The sequence below is a fragment of the Bubalus kerabau genome, chromosome 2 (assembly GCF_029407905.1).
Source record: "Bubalus kerabau isolate K-KA32 ecotype Philippines breed swamp buffalo chromosome 2, PCC_UOA_SB_1v2, whole genome shotgun sequence".
Classification (NCBI taxonomy): Eukaryota; Metazoa; Chordata; class Mammalia; order Artiodactyla; family Bovidae; genus Bubalus; species Bubalus kerabau.
In genome coordinates this window covers 106,873,770-106,893,014 of record NC_073625.1, presented here as the reverse complement: position 1 = coordinate 106,893,014, position 19,245 = coordinate 106,873,770, and the positions used below count along the sequence as shown (strand labels likewise).

The 19,245-nt window shown below is 41.7% G+C and overlaps 1 protein-coding gene across 2 annotated transcripts in view; it reads left to right on the top strand.

Annotated features, from left to right (window-relative positions):
• LSAMP (limbic system associated membrane protein) overlaps positions 1-19,245 on the top strand; it is a 701,079-nt gene that overhangs the window by 645,493 nt on the left and 36,341 nt on the right. For both annotated transcript variants that reach the window (XM_055568268.1, XM_055568267.1), the window contains exons 4-5: positions 8,970-9,104; positions 18,959-19,079. In XM_055568268.1, the coding sequence (XP_055424243.1) occupies positions 8,970-9,104; positions 18,959-19,079 (256 nt within the window). The remainder of the gene's footprint in view (positions 1-8,969; positions 9,105-18,958; positions 19,080-19,245) is intronic.

Genomic DNA, 19,245 nt, shown 5'->3' with positions numbered 1-19,245 from the left:
TAACGAGAATCTTTACTGATAAAAATAGTCATGCCTAGATAGGAAAACGGTCTCCAAATGTCCACAGACCTGGTTCAAACCTGCGTTCTTCCTTAATATCATTACAAACTCCAGAAATTTCCTTAAAGGTACACTCTAAACCTGGATTCCTCATCTTAATGGTGTCAGTGTGAAAGTAGCTCAGTCGTGTCTGACTCTTTGCAACCCCATGGGCTGTAGCCCACCAGGCTCCTCTGTCCATGGAATTCTCCAGACAAGAATACTGGAGTGTGTTGCCATTCTCTTCTCCAGGGTATCTTCCCAACCCAGGGATGGAACCTAGGTTTCTTGCATTGCAGGTGAGAGGGTAACAGGTAAGAAGGCCAGGGGTCTCCAAATAGAGGACATAGCCTGCAAGTGTCAGACATTTTTATCTCTCTTAAGCGGCAGGAGGAAACAAACTAGCAATATTTTTTCCCTTCTCTATACAAATTTAAAGAGAGGTTTCTCTTAAAATACTGTATTGCCATAATGACACCTGGTTTCGCCTGAAGTTAGCTATTCTTGAGCCTAGAGATAACCAATGCCTTTTTCTTATGGAAATGTTTGTCTTAAGCTATGCTAATGTACTACGCCTTTACCCCAAACTCAGTCTCCAAGTCGGTTCGCCTCTTGGCCCAAAACCTACTTGACAAACCAGTATGTTATACTCAGATATTGTTCCCCTAATCTATGTAAATGAAACTATTTGTATGGTGGTCTGTCCTTCTTTAAGATTCAAGTTAATTATTTTATGGCCCAAGATAAACCATTTGGTGCCATTCTAAATTTTAAAACATTCCTTTCTTTCATTAACAGACTGCTAGTGACTATATAACATCCCGCTGAAGACTAGCAGGGGGGTACTCTTTCTGCCCCCTTCTGATGCCTATGTCAGAAGCTTTCTCTATCTCCTTTATACTTTAATAAAACTTTATTACACAAAAGCTCTGAGCGATCAAGCCTCGTCTCTGGCCCCGGATTGAATTCTTCTCCTCCGGGGGCCAAGAATCCCGGTGTATTCGTGTGATTCAACAACAACCTTTCACAGGCAGCTTCTTTATCCTCTGAGTCATCACTATGAATTAAATATGATAATGTCTGAGTCACTTAGCAAAGTATCTTACGTGTGTTTATCAAGTGGTAGCGCCTTCCACAGTCCCTCTGCAATATTTCTTGAGCACTCCAGCATCCCGCATTGTGCTGTTCACTAGGGGGACAATGATGAGCAAAGCCAGACATGGTCCCTACAGCGGAAGATTAGCTGTCACCAATACAATTCCCCGTCAGAGGACTAAACATAGAGGATCTTGATTCCAAGCCTAGCATTTAGAAGGGCTGAATGGTTTCTGTAAACTGACACCAAGTAGGAGGGGATGGTTAAGTGTGAGCACAATAACAAAACGACATGGCCCTGAGAAGGATGTGTGGAAGGCAGCTTCTGGTTGGATGCTGAGCTCAAACGATGTCAGCTAGCTGATGTTTTGTATATGAAAGCAAAAACCCAAACTGTAATGAATTGGATCTCTCTGGATGCCAGGAAATATAACGCCAGGGTGTACTTCTTCATTTGCCCTATGCTCATTCATAGAGTCAAAGCCCGTTGTGAATCTTTCCAGGCATTGTGCTTGCCTCTGATTTCTGGGTACTAACTACACCCTTTGGGGCCACAGAAGGCATGGGGCCAATTTGCATAATCCACACCATGTTGTGTCTTACTATTCAAAGAGGGAGCATTTCTGCAGCAGAGTAACCAACCCCGTCCCTTCTATGTAGGTACAAATATCTTAATAGTCAGATGCCTCTGTCTCTGGAGAATTCTCTCTATTCTTTCATTTCTATTCTTCTAACTATTCCTTATAATCATCCTCATTGTATCCGTTCTCTCCATTCCCTCCGCGCCGCCCACCGCGCCCCCCCCCCCCGCCCCCATTCCCTTCAATACATTGTTTTTCCCTGTGTCTCCTTATTCTCTTATGATTGCTGCTCTGGCAGCTGTGTCTGCCGCCTACCCTCCCTTCTTTCAATCATGGATCGGTTACTACTCTTCACCCTTCCCTTGATGGGTGATGAAAAGTGGGAATGAGAAGCTGTTTCCACCTTTGGACAGAAATGTTGTCAAATACTGAACGATCTCTCAGGTAGAATGTGAAGCAGAGAAACAAAAACTTCAAAGGATCTAGAGACATGGCTGGAAATATAAACAGAACCCCATCACAAGCATTTTTTTCCCTAGATTTCTTGTGTTTCTCTCTTCCTTTCTTTTTTTTTTTTTTTTTAGCATGTCTGTACAGAAAGTAATGTGCATAAAAAAAAAGGAAGAAGCAAAAACAGGAACAGGTATGTCCTTAGGATAAAAAAAAATGAAAACATGAAATGTACTGTAAGAACAGAAACTTGTTACAGCATTTGAAGTTACCACAGGGAACTTCAAATGGCATCATTGATTCGTGATCCTTTTTGTCTTTTCTTTTTAGAGGTAGAAGTTCATAGCTGGGTTTTGCTCACCCTCCTCACTCCCCCCTTTCTGACCACAGACTCACACAAACACCCACATACATACATACATATATACCTGAAAGACTAGTGCCACTTCTTTGCCTTTCATTAATCTATGTATATGTGTTTGTATTTACAGCCAATGGGTTTACAATCACTTACTTAGAAAATATTCCAATTTAGGTTAATAATGGGAATGGCAACCCCATTTAAAACCCATCTTCGCTTCAGTAAAAGAATGATCTACAGAGATGTGATACATATAACTCAGAATAGTGGGGGGAAATGCTTCATCCATTTCCTAACGTGAGAATCCTTGGAATTTTATTTTAAAGTCATAAAACACTCAAATTTAAAAAGTTTTCTAAATTTTATTTCCTGTATCTCAGATAAAGGTAAAAGAAAGATAGATACAATGATTATTAGGGTAGAAATCTTTTTTTTTTTTTTTTAATTTAAATAGGGTATTGGATGTCATACCATGGAGAATTTTCAATAGGCTTGCTGTGTTTAGTGAGCAAATATTTGGGTGTTAGTGAATTTGCATGCTTTTCCTAAAAGTTAAATGGTTATATGTAAATACATAGCCCTTTGTATGTATGCATATTGAAGGGGAGGGAGGTAGAGGAGAGGGAAGAAGGAAAGAAGGGGAGATAGAGAAACACCAAGGCCATGTGTTTAATTTAAAATGGCTGCTTGCTTCCAAATGCCTGGTTGACCTTGGAAATCTAAATAAATCAACATCTTGGATGTGAACTCTACAGATTTCACCAAAGCACGATCCTCTGAAGGTACTGTACTCAGAAGGTAGCACCTGGTATACTTTAATTGGTCTTATTCCTGACTGATTTGCCTCTACATCAGGGAACACAGAAGAGAACATTTTCCTCCTGCCGTCAGCTCGAGGCCCTTCTCTCTGACTTATGAAGAAATATTAAAAGAACTAATATGTACAACTTGAGTAAACAGTGGCTAAGGGGCAATATGCTAATTATGTGAAGAGTTTGAAAGGTACATTCACTGAGGAGGACGAGAAGTTATTTAGCCTGGTAGCTGAATATTGCCAGGAGACACAAAAGCACAGCAAGCAAAGGGAGATTTAAACTAAACGCCAGATCCCAGAATAAATATAACACTCAGCGACGTGAGCAAGCTTGTGGAAATAGGTTGAGATGTTTAAAATACCAAAATACTGAAATTTGCATTTCAAGTAAACATTTATACAAGGGCTGAAATGATAGGAACAAGAGAAGGGCCCATATTAGCCACACTATGGCTAATATGAGAAGGGCCCATATTCCACCAGAGAATTTACCAACAGGTGGAGTGGCAGACTCTGGTCCAGGAGTCTTCCTTTGAGAGAGTAGAGCGAGAGGGTGACAGGACCCCTGGGTTGAGAGCAGCTAGTCTGCCGAAACTGAAAGAATGGGAAAATAGGTGCCCTGAGGGGTACAGACACATGGGGGCCAAAGGAGGGGAACAAGAAGATCTAAGTGCATTTTAAAATTCTGCGACTTAAGATAAATGTGTTGTAGTCCATGCCTTGAAACAAGAAACTGCAGTTGGTCAGATGAAAAAAATGGCATTGTGCCCATTTCCACCTGGGGCCTTGCACTTTCTCCTGAAATAATAAATACCCACAGCAGATACATCCTTAGGACACTGCCAGAGATGCCCCATCCAGCGTTTCAACAGCAGAATACTCAGCACACCCATCCTTCCCCAGTGAAATTGTTCTTTGTTAGCATCATTAAAAGGGAGTGAATGTACACATCAGCTTCTGTCACAGAAAGAACAGAAGGTATGGAAATTACCTTCCAATAGTTGGTTCCCGTAAGCGAGATGATGTGTTGAATCTGACCCTAGTTTCTGCTGTTGTTTTCTCAGTCAGTTAAGCTAACTCAACAAATGTTTATTGAGTAACTAGTCTGTGTTCCGGAGAAGGCAATGGCACCCCACTCCAGTACTCTTGCCTGGCAAACCCCATGGACGGAGGAGCCTGGTAGGCTGCATGCAGTCCATGGTGTCGCTAGGACTCAGACAGGACTGAACGACTTCACTTTCACTTTTCACTTTCATGCATCGGAGAAGGAAGTGGCAACCCACTCCAGTGTTCTTGCCTGGAGAATCTCAGGGATGGTGGAGCCTGGTGGGCTGCCATCTATGGGGTCACACAGAGTCGGACACAACTGAAGCGACTTAGCAGCAGCAGCAGTCTGTATTAGACCCTGTGCTGTGCATGGGGATATTGCAAGACACAGTCTCCAAGGAATTTATAGTCTGGTTCTTTGACTTTCTAGCAACTGAAAAAAAAAGCACATTTCCTCTCAAATCACAGTGGATTAATGAGAAATGATCAAGTGAGAGATTGTGTGTTGTAGGCATAGTGTCCTGTGGGTACAAGAGAAATAGACTAGCAAAAAATGGCAGGATAAGAGGTCCCACTGAAGAATCCAAGAGATAAAGGAAGAATGACAAGAAGGGCCCAGAGATATTGTTTAATATTTTAAATTTTTGTCAAGAGTGTTGAATGAGGGAAGACTGTCTAGTTTCTCTTAACTATATTTGGTTAGCGTCTTGAGAATCCCCTGCTCTGATGGACCAGCTGTGCACACTGTGTTCCAGAGAGACAGGTGGCCTTCAGAGCATAGGAGAGCTAGCATGGGAGAAGCAAAATGACCTTTCTGCCTTATGGGTAGGACATTTAAAGGAAAACTCCCCCTTTTTCCTGAGGGAGTATTGAGTGAATTCTTCCTAAACACATAAGATTGAAAATTCATCCCATGAAGATTTGATTTATTATCTGCTTATCATGGCTTCTCAGGTAGCTCAAATGGTAAAGAATCTGCCTGCAATGCGGGAGATGTAAGTTCAATCCCTGAGTTGGGAAGATCCCCTGGAGAAGGAAATGGCAACGCACTCCAGTATTCTTACCTGGAGAATTCTATGGACAGAGGAGCTTGGCAGGCTACAGTCCATGGAGTTGCAAAGAGTAAGACACAACTCAGTGACTAACACACTATCAGGAAAAAAATGAAATGATGAATACCTACATTAGTATTCATGTGAGAATCCCAGATGCCAAACCCAATAAATGTTACTTTATTTTTTCTAATTCATCACAGTGTTTACTCTCACAGGTGCCATCCTCCCAAATGGACAGGGCCTTGGTTGTTGCTAAAAATCATCTTTCTCATGCCTGGAACTGGTTTATACCTTTCAGAAATTCAAAATGCAAGATCAGTTCAGTTGCTCAGTCATGTCCGACTCTTTGTGACCTCATGGACTGCAGCACACCAGGCCTCCCTGTCCATCACCAACTCCCGGAGTTTACTCAAACTCATGTCCATTGAGTTGGTGATGCCATTCAACTATCTCATCCTCTGTCATCCCCTTCTCCTCCCACCTTCAATCTTTCCTAGCATCAGGGTCTTTTCAAATGGGTCAGTTCTTACATCAGGTGGCCAAAGTATTGGAGTTTCAGCTTCAGCATCACTCCTTCCAATGAACATTCAGGACTGACTTCCTTTAGGATGGACTAGTTCGATCTCCTTGCAGTCAAGAGTCTTCTCCAACACCACAGTTCAAAAGCATCAATTCTTCGGCGCTCAGCTTTCTTTATAGTCCAACTCCCACATCCCTACATGACTACTTGAAAGAAAAATGCAAGATAGGGATTCATTGCTCAGCATTTCTAGTTATTTTATGGAATGGGAAAAGAATTCAGTGTTGTTGGCCATTTATAAGAAAACTCTAGTCCTTTTCTCTTTCTTCTACTAACAACTCTGTACCTAGGAATAAAGTTGATGGATGTGGAAGCAGAGCAGGGTAGAAATCCCAAACTATTCTGAACTCATCTTCAATTCTTTTTTCATTATAATCCACCATTATTCTCAAAATCAATAATGCTGTCTTTACTGTAAATCCCACTTTGCACTTCAGATTTTTAATGAGCTTTGTCCTATTTTAGTCTGCAGTTGTCAGTGTTGCCATTTGTCTTCAGAGTATTTATATTTAGCTTGAAGATTCTTAGCATCACTTAGTTGGCATGACTCTAAGTTCATGGTTGCAAGGATGCTGGAAAGATCTTTTTGTCTCCTCCAAGCCCAAATTCTTCCCAGCTAATCCAGTAAAGTAGACTGTTACCCTTTCCAAGATTTCTGTTTTCTTTCTTACCACCTTCAACTTCTGTGACATGAGAAGTCAGATCTGACTACTTGCATGAGTGTGGAGAAGGGAAAAAGTGAAAACAGAAGGAAGAAAAAAATAGCGTATTATAAATGCAGTAAGTCCCCTATATACAAACCTTCAAGTTGCAAACTTTCAAAGATGTGAATGTGCCCTTGCATGTCCAGTCACGTAAGGCATGAGTGAAACTGCAGCTTGCCCTTCATCTCCTATTGCTGATGACTCTTAACTCCTATCTCCCATCTTCTCTTCCTCCTCCAGTCAGTAACTCTTCTTGCCTGTACACAGATGTATGCCAGCTGTTGTACTATAACTTTTCAAGATACTGTTCAATAAGATTAAAAATGTTTTCTTTATTTCTGTTTGTTTTTATGTATTATTTGTGTGAAAAGTATTATAAACACATTACATTACATTACTATATAGCTGATTATGTTAGTTGGGTACCTAAGCTAACTTTGTTGAACTTATGGACAAATTGGCCTTAGGAACGTGCTCTTGGAATGGACCTTGTTCATATGCATACTGTAATATGCAGCTACGTGTTGTCATTTAGCCACTACGTTGTGTGTGACTCTTTTCGACCCCATGGACTGTAGCCTGCCAAGCTCCCCTGTCCATGGGATTTCTCAGGCAAGAATATTGGCATGGGTTGCCATATCCTTCTCCAGGGGATCTTCCCACCCAAGGATGGAACTCATGTCTCCTGAAGTGGCAGGCGGATACTTTGCCACTGAGCCACCAGGGAAGCCCATATGCAGCTAGGCACTTACAGACTAATTCTATAAAATTTTCAGTAGAAGCATGTACTTGATAATGTGCAGGACTCCAAACCAAATTATTATAACTATTCCCTTTTTGTTGCTGGGATTTCAAAGTTTCCTCAAAACTAGTGATAGTGACAATTAACAGAAGACGCGAAACTTAAGAGAATTCCTGACAGCTGTGTTAAAGGATGTTATCAAGAGGCACTACCTTTTATTTGGAACCTAGTTAGCAGAGTTAGCTGACATATTTAGACAGTGAATTTGTCTCTCTGCTGGCTGGCTGTTATGTTGATTTGGCCTTCAGAGAATTTCCAGAAAGGGAAAGCAGCTTGTAGTATCTGAACAGAGCTATTATTTGGTACCGTTTAGTGTAGAAGGACCAGAAGCAGTGGCAGGACTGTGTCCTCTAGGACCCTCCCAGCTACTCTGTTCTAATGCAAAAGCAGAGGCATTGGTAACTTGAGGGTGACGGAAGTTGAATTTAGCTGCAGTCTGTAGGACTTTCTGGCCAAACTCTTCCCTACTCAATCCCCATTCTTCTTCACCTTCTCTCTCCCCTTTTTCTCTTCCTCCCCCTCCATGTCTCACCCCTGCACCTGCAGAAAGAAAGTCATTTAATCAACAAACCTGCATATCTTGAAATTTCTTTATAAAAATGGACACATCCAGCTTTGTGCAGCTTTCCAAAATGGGCCTCCAGACCCCTGGTTCCAATGAATTAGGCCAATGATATTTAGCTCCCTAGCCCTCCCCACCCCACCATGTGACAAAATGAGCCATCAGCAGCACATTCTCATGGATCTGGTCCATGCCCTGAAAGTCTCATGGATGATGTAGTTTGGTACTGAAGAAGGAAGCCATAACTACAACACGGGGTTTCGGACATGACCTTTGTGAATAGAATTCCATGTAAGCTGGGTGAGAAGACTGACAGCTTCTCAAAAGGAAGCAGCTTGTCCTAATAACAACTTTAGTGGAAAGTGTGATTTGCAATGTGGTCTAATGGATGATTCAGCCCTTTGGGGCTGCCTCTCTGAGCCCTTTACGACTGGCATGCCCCTCCCCACAACTCCCACTTTGCTCTAAGCCTTTAACCAGTGACTGATGAGTGTGATGTATAAACATTCCAGTTTCTTGACTCTTGATGGGGACAACTTGGAACTGGGCTCCATGCTGTGCCCAGAGCTCCCTGGGGGACTGAGCCAGGCTGCCCGCTGTGAAACAAGACTTGGCACTGCTCCCTGGCTTGGCTCCTTTCTCTCCCAGATCCCATTTTCCCACTCCCCTACCAGTTTTTCCTGAGAACACTGTTTCCTTTATCATTTTCACATGACTTTTTGTCTTGGAGTCTGCATCCATAGAGCCTGACCTCAGACAAAGAACACTATCAAATTATTGAAAAGCCATGTGGATTTATTGCTTCTAAAAAGAAAAAGAAAAAGGCGATCTGCTGCATATTTTAGACTTAAAAAAATCATGCAAACCTCTGTTTTTCAGGAAGAGAATTTGAAGGAGAAGAAGAATATCTGGAGATCCTCGGCATCACCAGGGAGCAGTCAGGCAAATACGAGTGCAAAGCTGCCAATGAGGTCTCCTCGGCGGATGTCAAACAAGTCAAGGTCACTGTGAACTGTGAGTATGGCAGGAGCTGGCAGAGGCCATGTGCCCAGGGCCCGCCTCCATGTCCCGCGAGTTCTACAGATCCTGTTAGCAAGAGAACATTGCATTCCAAGCAGATGCTCCTTTGGTCAGGGATGCACATTTGTACATTGGACATATCCAAGGGCAGGACTTGGCCTTTGAATTTGATAAATCAACTGTACCAATTCTAAATATAACCCATAATGCATTCAACAATACACTCTGTCTTTGACTCCGACTATAGAATTAAGAAAACATGATCAGACAGCACTAGCAGTTCAGGCAATCACTCTTCTGGTCTTTGTGAAGACAAGGTCATACCACTTTAGAAAAAACAACAATCTGTATCTGTTTTAGCTGGAATTTCCATCTTAATGGATTGTTTGTCAGAAGAGAATAATTCAAGATCATATTTTATCCTCGGCTATTGAGCTAATTGGCCTTGGGAACAAACTTAAGCCACCGTGGTCAGATACCATGTGTCCCTGACGGCGACTGGGGATACCTGATAGGTTAATATTGGTTATGCATTTGTCCCCAAGTTGGGCAGATTAGAAAGGAAGATTTCAGTAAGATGCATAGGTAAGTGGGCATACTTTGAACTTCTCAGATGAAAGGATCCTTAGATGTAGTTCAAAAGAGAAGAGGGGGGAGGCAGGGGCAGATCCACATGATGTGTGTCACCCAGCAAAGGAATAAAGAGAATTCGTTTACCCTGTTCAGCGAGGAGTGACTTTCCATGTCATTCAAGTTCCACATCACATAATTGTGGCTAGTTACAGGGACAAAAGTGTGTCCTGACAGTTCTTCTCTCCTGTGTGTTTAACACATACACATACACAAGTACATACTCCACACAGACACATATGCACAGATGACATATATACACACATGCCCAAAAGCGCACAGATACACATGCGTAGACATCTTAACCCATATTTGAAAATATGCTTTGGACAGTGAAAAGGTGCTTTCCACCATCTTAAGCCTTCCATGCAGTTGACCTAAGTGCTGCTGGCTCTGTATGAAGTGCTAGCCAGGTAGATACCAGTGACTCTGTTTCAGGGTTTGAAACACTAAAGCCCAAGGAGGTGTAATTGCCTTTCCAAAGTGACACAGAAAGCAAGGGTGAGAAAAGGGATTCAGACTCCAGTCTGATTCTAAAGCCCATGCCTTTCCTTAGGAGAAAGAGGAACAGGTGTTTTCAACTCTTAGTATGTACTAAGGGATTTATATTTGAGCTTTAATCCTCACAGCAAACTCATAGGATAATCATCCTTAGTCTGATTTTAAAAAATTGGAAACAGAGGCATAGAGAACCAAGGAAATTTGCCTTAGGTGACCTGGTCTATTCTGGGCTGCACTCTTTCCCATGGCCTTGCTCCAGCCTGGCAGCCTTCTGAAACAGAAAGCGAAATCCCCTTCACACCAGACTTTGACGGATCTACAGATACAACGCTGCTGTATCATCTATGGCACTCATTTCCAAGAAGCAAGGGGCTGCGTTTGAAAAGGTCCAGAGTGTTTTTATGCTGTCACTGTCTGTGATCATTTTTTTAAGTAATAGAGATTTGAAATTCCAGTATTACTATTCTTTTCCAGTCCTGGGTGTGTTTCAAAGACACATTAATGATCTCAATGTTATAAAATGCTTTAGGACCTTTTTTCACATGAAAGGCAATTTCTCTGGTGTTGATATAAGTTTATAATTAGGTTAGCTAGCCTCTTTTATGTACACACAGCCATGCCGTCCTCTTCCACCTCTTCTCTGACTTTTGGAGTTAAGATTTTATTTTCTCTTAATTGACCTTCATCTTAATTAGATTTCTGAAAGTCCAATCATGGAGTACATTGAAAATATTTATGCTTCCATTGTGTGAAACATCAAAGCGGTCGGCGTTGCAGATGGTTCCCTAGATCAAAGCCAGCCGCCTGGGTCCTATTATTATTAGTGTAATTAGTCTGACACTGCTCCTTCTTGACTGTCCCTGAAGTGTAACTTAGAACAGAAGAAAATACTGAGAATTTTCAAGAAAAGCCTTTTATAAAAATGTGAGCTTTTCCAAATGATGAGTGATCCACAGAAGAATATGTACAGAGCCTCAAGATGCTACAAAGACATGTCATAAGGAATTACACAGGAAACTAAAATGAGCTTAGTCAGCCAGTCTGTCCTAAACGGCAGCACCTAACACATGCTTCATAAAAATTTCTCCGTAAATGTTTACTGAATGAATAGGTGACCCACACGCTCACAGGTAAATTCTGCTCTCTTAACATTTCTCCAGACTTTGCAAATTGATATTGGTCACAAATCAAGAAGCATATTCTAAGTCAATGTCCTTTGGAAACACCTTGTTACCAGCACTTCATTAAGCTGTGTTTATATTATATTAAAACAACTAGGCACTGCACCTGTTGTCCGTTCAAACAATTCACCCTACTTAAGTGCAGTTGTATTAAGAAGATGAAGTCTCCAAGATGAAATTACAGTTCGAGGTCTGGTTAGCAAAATTCATCGAAACTGACAAATTTCCAGCATCACCTTCATCACCTCATATAAGCCTGCCTACCCAGGTGGCTAGGCGGTAAAAGTATCTGCCTACCAATGCAGGAGATGCAGGTTCGATCCTTGGGTCGGGAAGATATCCTGGAGGAGGAAACTGCAACCCACTCCAGCATTCTTGCCTAAAGAATCCCAAGGACAGACGAGCCTGGTGGGCACAGTCCATGAGGTCGCAAAGAGCTGGCCATGACTGAGCACGAGTAGTTGTTGTACTGTGAAAATGGCCTATTCTTTAAGCTGATTCCTCTTCCTTTTCAAGGCACAAGGTTTGCAATTAGGACAGGGGAGCAGAATGACTAAGAGAATTAATGGCTGAATAGATCATCATAATGAAACTGATTCAGCGTACCACTTAAAAAAAAAATCCCAGTGCTGGTAATTTTTTCCTACTTGCATCTCATTGATTCATTTACTTAGTTGCCAACAGATATTTGTTGCAGGGCACTGAAAGCTAAAGCAGTAAACAAGAGAGTCAAAACAGTTCCTCTGTTTAGTTCACAAACTGGATCTTACAAGCTCTCCTTTTTATTCCTCTTGGATAATTCAGGTGACTCAGAGGTTAAAGCGTCTGCCTCCAATGCGGGAGACCCGGGTTCCATCCCTGGGCCAGAAAGATTCCCTGGAGAAGGAAATGGTAACCCACTCCAGTATTCTTGCCTGGAGAATCCCATGGACGGAGAAGCCTGGTAGGCTACAGTCCACGGGGTCGCAAAGAGCTGGATACGACTGAGCGACTTCACTGGATAATCCTTCTCCACAGTTGGTCTGTAGCACTGTGCATAGCCATTTGCATTAGACATGCAAAATCTATTTTCTAAGTGGTAGGAGGTCCCAGAATTTACAGAAGCTAAATTATTGACCTGAAATCTCTTCAACTAAATAAACTTAATAAAATTTCATTTAATAGGCAGGACTTCTATTTTCTCATATCTTAGAATTTAGCTACCAATTTCATCCAGATACCAACCCTAGGGACCACTGTCCTTCCATTTACTGGTTCTAGGTGTAATTCCTCAATTTCAGTTCTCATGGAGAGTTAAAAGTAGCTACTCCTGGATCTGTCTTAGCCCAGTGCCCAGTATCCCAAGGATAATGTCTAGTGCACAGTAAGTGTTCAGCAAGTGCTGCTGCTGCTGCTGCTGAGTCGCTTCAGTCATATCTGACTCTGTGCAACTCCATAGACCACAGCCTACCAGGCTTCCCTGTCCCTGGGATTCTCCAGGCAAGAACAATGGAGTGGGCAGCCAGAGGACTGAATTTTATCTGGACTCTTCTTATACTGGATGCTGTTCCGATTCTTGGAGAACTTTTTCTCAAAATCTGCCCCCCAGCTGTCAGGCCTGCTGCCGAACCCATTGAGCAGCTAATATTCCTGCCTTCAGCTTTTCCATGGCTACCTCTCCAACTATGATCACACTGTCACTCTGTTACTTTTATTTTCTTCTTTTCTCCCTTTGAACTCAGGTCTACCTCCACTCTGGTGTCCAGAGCTAACCAACCCAACAAGGTGCTGTGGGACATGGGACCTTGGCGTTTCTAAAGCTCACCCTTACATTCGATCAGTTCAGTTCAGTTCAGTCGCTCAGTCGTGTCTGACTCTTTGCGACCCCATGAATTGCAGCACGCCAGGCCTCCCTGTCCATCACCAACTCCCAGAGTTTACTCAAACTCAGGGCCATCGAGTCGGTGATGCCATCCAGCCATCTCATCCTCTGTCGTCCCCTTCTCCTCCTGCCCCCAATCCCTCCCAGCATCAGAGTCTTTTCCAATGAAAGTGAGGTTACCTACCATATTTTCCACAACTGTGACTGGGGACATCCTTTGTCTCCAGATAATGTATCTGTATTTTAACTGAACTCTTCAATACTTTGATTCATCACCTAATGATAAAAGTTGAGGAAAATAACTGCTCAATATGGAACCAGACTGGCTACCTTCTCTAACACTTCATGGCTACACCTCTCTATTCTCCATGACAACCTGAATTTTACTCTTGTGTTGGGGATGATGTCAGTAAAGACACATCCTAATGTCCGTGAATCTATTATGGGATTGTCAGATGAACTATTCAGTAAGAATCCAGAGTACTGCAATTTTCTACTGGAACTTTGAAATGTGAGCAATAACCATCATTTCCTGCGTACCTCCAGAGTACCAAGACTATTGGAGATTTTGTATAGTTCACTGTAATCACCTCACCAACAGTGGCCAACCAAGGAAAGAGTGTATGGGACCTGGCCTGCCTCCACAAAAGGAGTATTGACCTACTTTATCACTGACAGTTTTTGGTATGTTTGCTTTAGTATTGCTGGTAACATATGGATCTGTAAAAAAAAAAAAAAGACAACTTTTAGTTAGTTTTATTGTTTTTAAATTCTCTGAAAACAATGACTTTCTTATTGCCGATGTTCTATGGCCCCACCCACCCAGCTGGCCCACCATCACACATTAACCTGGGGGATAATCAAATCATCCCATGCAGAGGACAAAAACAGAGCTCAGAAAACGTAAGCATTGTCTGCCACAAGACCAAAGAACCTGTGAGTGGTAGAGACAGGACTTTGCCCAGGTCTAACTCTAAAGCCCTCTTTCCTTCCAAGATATCATGTGACAAATAGTAAAAATAATAATAATAATAAATGTCATCACTTCAGATAATAAATGTGCTCTGACATATGAGACTTCATTTGGTCTTTTCATCAAGCCTGTGAGACAGGTAGGAAGGTCTTATTATCTACATTCAAAGGTGAGTGACTCTAAGAAGTTAACATGTCACCCTCAAGAGGCAACAACCTAAGTGGCAGAGGCAGCAATTGAGCCCACAAATCCTGATTTCTAGTGTGGGTTTATATCCACTGTTCCAGTGTATGTTCTGCCACTTTGAGTGCTTTATAATAGCTGAATATGTAACATTTACCTTCTAAGCTACCAGCATGCTCTCCAAAATGGTGTTCTTCCATATTAGGAGTCAATTTCTCTCCAAAAGAACTCATTCAAATGGAAATACAGAGAAGTTCAGAGTATGGGCTTCAGAACATGAGTTCAAATATGGACTCCATCAAATGCTGGCTGTGCGAATTTGCAGAATTAACTAACCCTCTGCAGACCTGCCTTCTCATTCATAATATAGGGTTAATAATCCTTACTTCTAGGGCTACTATTTGGATGAAAAGAATGAATAAAGCCTAGGGGAGTGCTGACACATGGTAAATGTCTATAAATTGAATCTTTTATTAAGAATTTTGCTCCTTTATACTATTATTCCAAACACTGGGAAGATTAAATGGATGATATTCTGTTTGCCAGGCCACTATCATTGTTATCATGTTCATTCTAATTGAAAGAGTCTTGTTGATGGTGATATAAGAAGAAAACCCTTATTAATATTTTCAGAACCCCAAATTTTAAAGTAATAACCAGAAGAGCCCTCTGACAATTGTAAGCTATTGCAAAGTCAGGTAAAGAATAACAATGGACCTCTGTGCAGCATTTTTATTAAGCCACATTTTAATTATAACTGTATTTTGAACAAGGACATCTATTATTTTAACCATACTAGACATGCCATGATATGATTTGTAATAACTTTCTTAGCCTCACCTATACAAAGTTCATTATAAATGAATTTTGAAATGTTCATTCCAATAAGCTGTGGGACAGAACAGACCTGCACCATTGTGTCATTTGAGAAATACTAGAAGTAATGAACTATTCATACATTTACCATTCTCTGTGACTACACCTTGGTATGAGAAACTTCCTAGATGTTCAAGGAGAAGAACAAGTGTTTGGCCTTTATAACTGACCAGTTCATCCTGTCCCAAGATCAATGCATTTAAAAATATTCAACCCTAGTTCAACACCACCCTCACCATGCTGGCATCTCTGGGGAGCTAATAAATAGCTTGTGTGTGTGTGTGTGTGTGCGCGCGTGCTAAGTCACTTCAGTTGTGTCTGATTCTATGTGATCCTATGGACTGTAGCTTGCCAGGGTCCTCTGTCCATGGGATTCTCCAGGCAAGAATACTGGAGTGGGTTGTCATTCCCTTCTCCAGGGAATTTTCCCTACCCAGGGATTGAACCTGTGTTTCATGTCTCCAGCATTGACAGGCAGGTTATTTACCACTATCCCACCTGGGAAGCCCAATAAATAGCTTACTACTTAGCTATTCAGGTTCTGAGAAATGAGTAAAAGAGACATACAGGAGGCCCAATTGCCCCTATTGTGAGAAATCAACATGGTTAGAGGTAGTAACTTGGTGTGCCCCATCTACCTCCCCAGACATGGCAGTCCTGGACCAGGACAGGCCTGCCCACATGAGAGCAGGAAGGAGAGAGCCTATGTAAGACATCAGTCTAGAGAAGCAGAGAACCTCTGATCCCCACCAGAAGTTTGGTCCCAGAAGAAGGAAAGAAGAGAGATGAAGCAAACAAACCGAGTTTGTTCTTCCCTAATTTTTCTGGTAGAAAAATCACCCCCTGGGTTCCAGAGCAAGGAGGTTTACTAAGTAAGCTCCCACCCACCACACGGAAGGAAACATCCAGAGTGAGGAAAAACACTTCTGTAAAACTGTACAGCTAGGACTTGTATGACTGGTCCCATGCTGGAGGGGCTGGAAGACCTCCACCATGGACTCTTAATATGTTGAGGCGCTCCAACTATGAGCTCCAGGGTGGTGGCAATGGAAAACATGGAGTCTGGCCCAGGTTGGGGCTGGTCATCACACTGTTAACCATGTGGTCCAGAAACTCACAAACACTGGTGAAAACTCATTTTACAAATTAAGAAGTTAAACAAACCTATAGACTCACAAACAAGATCAGCCCTCTGCTCAACATTCTACAGATTGTAGGGTTATTAGCAATGTAAGAACCTAATCTAATACAGCAAGGCGGTGAAGATGGGAAACTAACATTATTCATTGACGGCATCACGTGGGTACTCAGGTTGGAAACTTGGGTGTTATCTTTGATACTCCTCCCTCACTGTTCACATCTAATCTTGTCCGTTCTGCAGCCCATATCTCTCCATCTCAAATCGGCCCTGTTCATTCCTTTCCATCCCTTTTATCACAAACCTAGTGCAGGCTATCTCTGGGTTCCTTCAGCAATCTCCAAATGATCCTCCCTGCCTCTGGTTCCAGCATGTTATAGATGACAATATTGCAACAGTGGGACTCTAGACAAAGTAATGAGCTCTCTTAATTATGAAGGACAGAGACTAAATTTGAGCTCAGGTCTGTCAAACTTTAAATCCAAGCTCTTAATTTTTACTCAATGCCCCACCTCTGTACAAATACCTCCCTCATACCACTACCTCTAATCATTACATTAACCTCTGAACTCATGTGCTCTAACAATCGACATAACCAATTATGGAATGAAAGAATTTTAAAAGGAACCTTGGTGATCATTTTAAACTAATTTCTTATTTGAAAATATGAGAAAGAGAAAGCTCAAAGGGGTACAGACATTTGACCAGGCCACAGCTCTGGTTAAGAGTCAAAATCAGACCTCCAGTTTCTATTTCTGGTTGCTAATCCTGACCCCTCAACCCATATATTAGATAAATGAGTTACAATTTTGAAATTAGCAATTTAAGGATTAAAGGTATGAAAATACACTTGGGTCCTCATGCTACCCATTTGTGATGAATGGGCTGTTTGGGTTAGAATTGGCCGTTTTTTGTTTTTTTTTTCCCAAGTTGAAGGGATACTCTATAGATCTCTAATGTATTGTTCCTTCATTTTATAAATAATAAAACCAAGCCTCAGAAAGATACAGTGTGTGATGGGAAGTCCACACAACCAAACAGAGACTAAATTCCAGCAAGCCTAGGTTCTAGTCCAGGGTTCTTTCCACTCTCCATGTTGCCTTTCTGTGTCTCTACAGAAATGAGGAGATCAATCTAAAACAGAACAACAACCCCTCCCTCTCTGGCACGTGTTTACGCATGGGCTGGCCTTGCTCTCCAGGTGTGCTCTAACTCTTCCTCTCTCTGACAGTAATTTAAAGATGCCCAAGCTCACGTGAAAATGAAATGGGGGAGAAAATTGCAGACTAACCTGATGCTTTTGTACGTCTTTTTAAACTAAGAGAATCCAGATCTTCTAGAGGCAGAAAACTTGGAAAATAGTTTTTGATTATGAAGATAAAACCCTGAAAAAAAAGTGACTTGAACCAGGTGCTAAAGAGCAGAGATGAATTCAATGATTTTTTAATACTAAAGTTCACTTCACTAATTTACCTAAATAAGGTTTTTCATCTGTAAAATATAAACAGGTGGTTTGGGTCTATTTTATCCATGTACACACAGCCAAGTTGCCATTTTCTGGCAAATGACCTTTGGACAGAAGATTTTTTCTCCTTGAAAAGTCCATAAATTGCACAAACACAGCATCCTCAAGCCTAGAGCTTAATTTTACCCTTGTGCCTGAGTCCTGTGATCCTGTAAACCCTTGTTCCACTTTCCATGGGATTGCTTGAGAGAATCATGGAAAATTAGAATGTATTTCTGAGCTCATTTCAAGGCTGTCAGTTTTGTAGGCCCAGTACTAAGCAGAAAAAATCAAGTGTGCAACAGCCAAAGAGAGAAGATGGAACCCCAGGAAGATATTCATGTACCATGATAGACTTCAAACTGCACTCTCACTCATAAAAGCAAAACTGACCTGGAGAATGGAAATAATGGAACACAGAGGAGGAAAAACAGTATAGCAATTATTTAGCATCAGTTTGTTTTCCTGAATTCTTGCAATGGTATCAGGCTAAGCCTGAGATAAAAGGACTTTAGTGCTCTATGGTTTTGGTCAGATTTCTTACTACCATCTCTGAAGGTAACAATAATAATGATGCTGATGAAGGTGAAAAAGAAAAAAGCTCAGATTACACATTCCAAATCCCAAGTCCTTTAGTATCACCACTTAATGTACAAAAAGAAAAAAAAAAACTATGTAAATATGATAACCTGTGATTGGAATAATGGATGATCTATTGGAAGAGAAAAAGAAACCCTAGATTTCATTTCTATAAAACCCTTTTCAGTGCCACATTTAAATAAACCAAGTCTACAGTTTCATTGATCTCTGATTTTCATTTAGTTTTCTAGTGATCAATCCCATTCAGCTGATCACATCATTCACATAAATGGAGCTTTAAGACTGTTATTGTCCTGCTCCTCTGCAGTCACACTATTCTTTCTAATTCCTCCTGGCATGGAAATTCTGGAGCACCATCCAAAGGTCATGTAAACTAAACTGTGTGTCTGTCCTTCCTATAGATCCTCCCACTATCACGGAATCCAAGAGCAACGAAGCCACCACCGGCCGAAAAGCTTCCCTCAAATGCGAGGCCTCGGCAGTGCCTGCACCTGACTTTGAGTGGTACCGAGATGACACCAGGTTTGTTCCCAATCTGCTGGGCCCTCCTGGGTCTCACTCCTCAGCGAGGGAAACCAGAAGCCCTGATGAAACACCCACCCCAGCCATAATTACTAGGCCTTTCCAATTAGACTATTCCTTTTCCAAGGCATTTTACCTAGTGCTTTGGAGCTGTAGCTCTTGGACT